Source organism: Sesamum indicum, linkage group LG8 (genome assembly GCF_000512975.1).
Source record: "Sesamum indicum cultivar Zhongzhi No. 13 linkage group LG8, S_indicum_v1.0, whole genome shotgun sequence".
Lineage (NCBI taxonomy): Eukaryota > Viridiplantae > Streptophyta > Magnoliopsida > Lamiales > Pedaliaceae > Sesamum > Sesamum indicum.
Genome location: NC_026152.1, coordinates 12,980,576 through 12,989,035, shown reverse-complemented (window position 1 = coordinate 12,989,035; position 8,460 = coordinate 12,980,576). Strand labels below are relative to the sequence as shown.

The 8,460-nt window shown below is 33.3% G+C and overlaps 1 protein-coding gene across 1 annotated transcript; it reads right to left on the bottom strand.

The window, feature by feature from the left end:
- On the bottom strand, positions 2,378-7,917 carry LOC105168681 (heavy metal-associated isoprenylated plant protein 8-like). The gene is made up of 5 exons (XM_020696040.1): positions 7,901-7,917; positions 4,673-4,839; positions 3,881-4,050; positions 3,674-3,761; positions 2,378-2,978 (listed from the first exon to the last, which is right to left on the bottom strand). Exons 1-5 carry the CDS (start codon positions 7,915-7,917, stop codon positions 2,698-2,700), a joined length of 723 nt encoding a protein of 240 aa, XP_020551699.1. The 3' UTR covers positions 2,378-2,697.

Genomic DNA, 8,460 nt, shown 5'->3' with positions numbered 1-8,460 from the left:
CAATTTATATTCTGTTTTTTTGTTAATATCAGCAAATTCAGTAAATTTTAACTAATGGAAACTTATTTATTAGATGAAAGTAAACCTTAAATGAGCTAAATGTAATTTCCCAAACCATAAAGGATGTACATATAATTACGCCAAATATTAAAGAAAGAAAATATAATTATCCCTTATTAATCCTATTTACTAACTTATTGTTTTTTGGTAATGAAAATAGCATTCACCGAAAAAATTGATCTAGAAAGGAAAAAGAGCACTGATAGAAGAAAAAGTAAAAGTAAAATATTGAATTGTAGATGAGAGTGCATTTCCTTGTGGAGTTGGTTTTGGCTGTTTTCCCAAATAATTGAAGTGAAGTGCATGCGCGTTGGACGGAACGCCAAGCAAAGATTGTAAAGACTCCGTAGGCTTTATTAACAATGAAGTCCTTTCACATCATTTTCCAAAATAAAGTTCAATCCACGACATTTATATCTTTATATATATCACATTTTAAATGGAGTTTTCATTCAAATAATATGCTTAATCATCTTCTATCACACATCTCTTGTAATCTACTCGTACAGATGCTTTTTCTGAAATTATAATATCATTTACTTAAAAAGAATTAGCGTTAGTCGCACGTTGACGTGATATATATGTAAAAGTGTGATAGAAGATCGATGTCGTTTTATACCATGAACTGAAGTTTCTTTTCTTAATTATATTTTAATTTTTTGAAAATTTTAAAAAATAAAAAATTATTTGGAGACACTGTATAAAAAATTATAAAATTAAAGAAACATGCGAATAATTACGAAAAAAAAATATAAAAGAGATTAGATAGCTTATGAATATAAGCATATGCATTATAACTAAATTATTCTTAGTCAACCTGACTCAGCAGATGGGATGCCACGTCTCTTCAGAATAGAGGCCTGTGTTTCGAAAACAAATGTTCACTTTTGTGTATGTTCATAAGAGGGTTATGTCACTAAATTAATTTTGGTATTGATGAGGGAAATTGTACAATTACCAGAATACCCCCCTACTTTTGGCACAAGCACTCCGCCTAGGACTGAACCTATGACTGCGCATGACGGGGCCCACTGTGCAGTTGCAGCAGCGGCGGCTGCAGGTCCGACAGAGGGTGACGTGGCGCCCCTTCACTGGAGCCACGTGTAACACGTACAGAGGGTACCGTACCAGTATAAATACCCTCATTTATGGTATTTTAAATACGTTTTGATTACCTACTTTTACCGCCAATTTGTGTTCTAGCTCGATCCCATTATCTTATTTTCGATCCCATCCTTTCTGACTTAAGCATCGGAGGGCTATCGGCGAGGGCTTCTCGGCTAGTCTTACGTTTGCTATGTTCTCAGGATCCGCTCCAGGTAGCTTGAAAGAGGGAGTCAGCGATCACGACCCGGTTGCCCGACCTAGCGACCCCGATTCGGGAATCCTAATTTTGAGCGACCTACATCAGCTATTTTATGTTAAAAATTCATCAATTTTGGTATTCAAAAGGATTACTTTTGGACTGCACCATTAATTGACCATTAACAATTAATGATTGGATCATTTTACAAAAAATTACATTAAATAAAATAGAATAATGAGACTTTTTAGCTGATGCAGATTGTGCCAAGGCGACCCCCTGTCACCATATTTATTCCTAGAAGTAGAAGCCTTTGGCTGTATGTTGCAAGACGCGGAGAGGAGGAATCTGATTTGTGGGTTGGAGATTAGATATGGAGTGCCTCAGGTGTCACATCTATTCTTTATCGATGACACACTCATTTTCTGCAAGGCAAAGGAGGATGGGTTGAATGCAATACAAAGAATTGTGCGGGTGAGCTTTGAGATAGGAAATCAAGTTGGGAGAAATTCCCTATGGTGGTGAGTCGAAATATCGCCATGGAGAGTGGGGTGTGGCAACGACTACACACGTGGAACTCAAGCTTGTATCACAAGCAAGGAAGGGTGTGCTAACCCAGTTGGCGGTCCAATCTATTACGACGTATGCCATGTCATGTTTCAAGATTTTGGACTAGGTGTTATCCTCGCTTGAATCAATGATTTGGTGGCACAATATGAAAAAACAACGGACGCTTTGGATAGCATGGAGTAAGTTGGGCATTGAAGGAGGAGATGGGTCTTGGATTTCGGAGATTAGCAGCCTTTTATACGGCCCAGCTGGCTAAGCGGGGATGGCGGCTCTTGACACAACCGAATATAGCTTATGATAATAAAATATTAATTTAATAAAAACATTATCCTATTTGCACATGCTAGGAGTGTGTCTTTTTAACTAATTATTATAATAAACAAACATTCATATTTATATGAATTGAACCCACAAACACCAATCTTACCACTTGAGCAAGCCCACTTTGTGATATATCTACATAAACATAGTCTCTCAACATACATCAAGAGGAAGATCAATCATCATCAGTATATAAGAAGGAAAAAGCACCAAGTTCACCACTCAGCTAGCTTCGTTCCATACGTATAAACACTCATCACACAACAAAGAAAGACAACTGCACTTTAACTACCTACATAATTGTCCTAAAACAAAAGCTGTACCATCTCATTTCTTAGCATGAAACGAGCTGGAGATCACACCAAATCCTAAAAGAAGCAACGTCCAACAAAACCTCAACCAACTCCTCATCCATCCTCTTAGTGAAACCTTAACTAGACCTTTCACATGACCGAACAAGAATTAGGATTCTCGTCGCTGAATAACTGAGGCGCGTAAACAAGTCGATCTGTAGGATAGTGATGGACGACGCAGCACTCCTCTTGCGTCTCGTTCTTGTTGCCTTCAATTTCACCGTTATTGCTTCCCTTAGGATTGCTTTGCTTCACAATCTCCGCATGCCGTCCCCCTCTCCTGCTGATGAACTCCACCAGCTTCTGCGCATCCATGGTTCCCTTCACCGTCACCAGATTCTTCTCCATATCTGGATCCACAATTTGCACTCCTACACACACCCGTAATTTATACAGACTGTAATTTTTATTACAAATCCTATTACATCTCGTGTTTATAAACACATGCCATATATATAAAATTGTGTCATCTGTTTATTTAACAAAAGATTTTCTATGCACGACGTGGATATATTAAAGGGTGAATTACAGCAACACCCGATGAGGTTAAACCTAATTAAACAAGTATGTTCTTTAAATTAGAGGTGCACCTCTTTGGGGGGGGGGGGTGTTAATGCAATATATATGATGTGGTTGAGGTTTTTTTGCTAAGGAATAAATCGGGATTTTATCGCGACGGATTTTTACACCAGGTGAAATATTGTTTCCGCAAAATGTGTAATAATCAAGAAGGAGGGGTCTTGTCAATGAATAGTAGTCTTCCATTAAAAAATTAGTATTTTGGTATTTATAGTGGTATGGGAGATTGTATGGTGTGATAGGTTTTATATGCTTATGGTGTGCCTCCTCTACATCCAATTACCTCTTTTGACCTTATAATTTATATATTTTTTTACTAATGTATATCAATATATAAGAGGTGTACTTATAATTTTGCAAAAGATAAGACTGATTGTGTAATTAGATTTGATCTCAGAGAGCAATGTAATTTACCTATATTAAACGCAACACAAGGTGCTCATCAGTTCGTGAAAAACAGAACAATAACCTAAGGTAACGATCTTACCTTCCATGTCATGGATGCAATGCTTCACATCTTTGGCACAGCCCTCACAGTGCAAATAAATTTTCAAGACAACCTCAATCACCTGGGGCTGCCCGCATCATGACAAGCAAAAACAATACATCAAATTTTGCGTCAAACAACCACTTAATTAGGCTCATTACATATATACATCTACCAATTCTCAGACAGTATTTATACCAATTGTACCTCAGGTTTCTCCTCCTCCTTAATCTCTTCTTTCATAGGCTTAGGAGAAATTAGTTCCACATGCTTCCCAGTTTTCTTCCTCAACCTCTCCGACACTTTGATGGGATCAGCACTTTTTCCCTTAACTATCACCTTATGATTCTTGTTATCAATTTCAATCCCCTCAACACCTAAAAAGAAAATTAGAAAATCCACAATTATATCAGTAAAACTTCATCCAAACTCCATATATATATCTAATTAATCCAATGATGACTTGATATGAGAATATATATAGGTTTAATTGTATTTTAGTCCTATAATTATGGTTGGCGCTTAGTCCTGTAATTTATTAGAACTGCAAAATGGTCCTTCACATTTTCTCATTTCATGATTTCAAGCCGGAAATTTCAAAGTTAGTCGGGAACTGATTATGTCCCAGTCATGTGCCGATTAAAAATTGGGGAAATGCATTTTATTGGCTGATTTTGCCTAATACAGCAAGCAAGCCGCATTGCCCCCTCTTTTTTTTTTTTTACATCTACTACCATTTATCACGTTATCATAATTTAACCAATAAAATGTGTTGTCTCAATTTTTAACTAGCACATGCAACTTTTTGACCAACTTCAAAAAAATTCTACCAAATATGTCGTAAAATTGCAAAAGTATAAAAGGTTAAGGACCATTTTATGTACAATTCTAACAAGATATAGAACTAAAATGTCAAATAAATAAAATAATCATAGAACTAAAAATACAATTATATTTATAATATTTATATATATATATATATTGTGATATGTAAGAAACCTTGGAATCCACGAAGACATTTGAGGACTTGATTTCCACAGCCTTCACAATGAATATAAGTACCCAAAACTATTATCCCGTCGGGATTATTTCTGTTCTCCTCATTTGGGTTCTGATGATGTTCGCATGCAGCATTGTTCTGTTCCCGTAGCTGCCTCCGCTCCGCCCTGCTCCTCAAAATATTATTTCAATCAAAATCCAAAAACCCTACATAAATAATCTCACAAGATTCAGAAATTGATCAAAGTTTCTAAAGAAAAAAACATCAAGGAAACTAACAGAATTATATCAGAAATCACTGAAACACAGGCTAGCTATAATGTCGAAAAAATGACATTGGAGCTGTCTTCTGATAGACAAGAGAATTAGTATGAGTCATACCTTAGCCATGGTTGTCCTCTAGGAGACAATTTGGAGGTTTTCACTATGACAAATATGATATATATATATATATATAGAGAGAGAGAGAGAGAGAGAGAGATAGCTATATATGCCCTCGTTGCTGTTTTGCAAAAACTTGCTTTTTTTCCTCTCTATGTATATGTGGTCAGTGGAAGTGCGATATTGCATACATACACACATGCAAAAATACGCATTTCTTGAATTTCAACTCCCTCCCAATATATAGTTAACGTGCCACGCAATTATTTAATCTATGTTATAATTAGGCCATAATATTTATATATTTCATCTTATGCCAAACCTTCCATCCACACACAAGTCAATTTTATAAAAATATATATATACACGCACTTGGTGCTTATAAAGACACGAGATGGTTCAAAAAATTTTACAGATCGGGATATTATAAAAAAATTAATTAATAATGTATAGTATATATATATATAGTAGATATCAAGAGAGGAGATTTTGGGTTTTAATGGCCATGATCTTGTGTTTATGTTGATGGCTTTTATGTAAAGTTATATATATATATATATATAAAGTACATGATAAGTGTATGATAAGGGTTGGTAGTTGTGTATTTGTATTGGCATGAGCTCTTTAATGTAGCAAGAAAATTGCAATTTTTTAGGGTTTTAAAAATAATATGATTGAAAAGAAAAATTAATTGTTTATATGGTTTCCTAATAAAAGGGAGATGTCTATCTTTGAGTATTGGAAATGGAAATATGTATATTTGATGGGCGTTTTGGTATTTTAGCCAAAGATGGAGATATTATATCTTTATACTATGGACAAGAAAAGTATAGATGTGGAAATGTAATTATTTCATGGAGAGTATATATATATAATATATGTTTGTAGTACTTAATTATTATTTTGATATTCTTTAATTCATTTCTAGTTACTTTATTGGCACTCTCCAAGATTATTAATATTATATACACTTTAAATAATTTAAGTAAAAAGGAAAGTTGAGATATCTTAAATTACTTAAAAAGGGTCAATTATTCTTAATTAATGATAATAAGAATAATTAATTAGGCCAATTAAGGTCGGAAAATGAAATCATAAAATTGTTGATTTGGAAGGGAGGAACGTAAAGTTGCTTCAGTTACTGATTTTCTCATTGAAATTTATAATCACTCCAATACATATAATATTTAATCATAATTAATTAATATAATTTAAATAAATAATCATAGTAAATAATTGTTAATCATGGTAACACAACAGTAGTTGGTTGTGCTTTTATGAAGGTGATTAAAATATTTGCTACAACTAAGAGTCATAATAAAAGATTTTTTTGTAATGGATAAACTAAATTTTTGTATAATTTTATTTACTCATGATTAATAATAATTATTTACGACGACTCTTAACCTATATATATAGCTATTAAAATGTAGACAAAAATAAATTCGTTTTTTTGTGGATCCAAACAAAAATTTTACTGAACCTAACAATTTAAACTCAAAAACAATTTTTTACATTAGTGAAATTTCTATTAAATTTGAATAATATATATATATATATATTTAAACGAGCATAATTCGTCTATTAGATTGGGTAGTGACTATACGTTCACAAATATCTTTCTTATATCAATCCACTGGAATTTATTTCAGGGAAAAAAATGTTTTTAGTCCATTAACTTGGATCTTGTTCAATTTTAATCTATTAATTATGATATTGTCACATTTATATATTATATTGAAAAATTCCTTCAATTATGTACTCCAGTGGCTGATTTAATTTTTTTAATTTTTTCCGGAAAATGCCAATAAATTTGGAGGTTTTTTATCCCATATGGCACTAAAGGCTACGCCAGCCTTATTTTCTTGAGTAATTATATTTTTTAGTCCATTAATTTTGTCCATGATTTAATTTGTCTCATGTGGCACTAAAGAATGACTTGGCACTTAAAATAGATATTCTTTTTTATCTTTCTCTTCCACATAAGCACTTATATATATATATAAAGATCAAATTGCATAGAAACATGTTAGAATAGGAGATCAGAAAGCTAATTGAATTGGCGATTTTGAGAACCATTTAGCAATCTTTATGAATGTGATATTATCTTAATAAATGTAATAAACACTCATCTGTGGCACTGACGGAAATAGCAGTTGTCGTTAGCCTCTTGACAGAAAACCCTCTTGTGCACTCAAATTGAAAAAAAAAAAAAAACATATATGGGACTCAATGTGCGAATTGACCAGAGTATGGGATCAAAATTGAAAAGAGATCCACTTATAAGATCAAAAATATAATTTACCCAGATCAGTTGACAAGGTTGTTAACTGATTGAACTGAATAGCGGGAATCGTCATATGAAAATCTTAGAGACTTGGTCGATATGACTTGAATTCCCGACTTCGATAATACAGGATTAGTCCTTGGACTTAAGGAATCATGGCAGTCGCATGCATATGATGACTATATTTTGGATCTGACAAAAGATGATTGTGTCTTCGATGTGGTCGTTATAAATTTTGTCCAGTGTAGTCGGAGTATGTAGTGAGGACGGTGGATTTCAAGATAGAATCTGTCTCCTATCAGTATATCAAAGATGTATCTCCTATGCACTCTGAGATGGTTTAGACTCTCTAAGTCTATGGTCATAGCGATTGGTCGAATAGAATGATTTTCTTTATCGATCAATAGAATAAATGCATCTCAAATATTCAGCATAATTGTCTGGTCCAGGATGGGAACCGACGCCCAATTTCATGCCCTAAACTAAAGCCGGGAGATGATCGACGGAAGGATCGGACTTGTATGGAACTCGAGAGCCTAAATGTTCACGCCAACGTTTACCTAGTCTCTAGTGCCATAGATCGTTCCTAGACAGCCACCCAAGATGACCGGCGTTTCCGATTAATGGTTAATTATAAATAATTAATTAAATTAAATTTTATTAATTATTTGTATTGGACACAATGCTCAAGTCTAGCTGGGAGTGAACCTGCACACAAATCACTATGGAATTCGTAAAATTAATTCGAGAAGAAATGAATTAATTTAATTAGATTAAATTAATTTAACTAATTAAATTAATTTAAGGAGAATATATAAATGATTGGATCATTTATTTAATAATTCATTTGATGGATGGCTCAATAATTAATTGATCGGATTAATTAATTTTTGACTTAACACCTTTAAACTAATTGGATTAATTTATTAAGTTTGGCTTAATTAATGAATTGGATCAATTAATTAGTGTTTGAGCTTAAATTTATTTAATTGGATTAAATGAATCTTTAGACTTAGTTGGGCTAAAATTAATTTAATTAATTATTGTCAATGAACTTTGGTTGGACTTGATTTAATTTGATTAAATCAAGCCCGATGCATACTTGAAATACAAGCACATT

What these genes read in the sequence shown, in the direction of transcription:
- LOC105168681 (XM_020696040.1), bottom strand. An exon ending in AGGAGGAGGAGAAACCTGAG is followed by an intron (nt 3,762 to 3,880) that starts GTACAATTGGTA and finishes TGATGCGGGCAG; the next exon opens with CCCCAGGTGATTGAGGTTGT. An exon ending in TTGCATCCATGACATGGAAG is followed by an intron (nt 2,979 to 3,673) that starts GTAAGATCGTTA and finishes GGGTGTGTGTAG; the next exon opens with GAGTGCAAATTGTGGATCCA.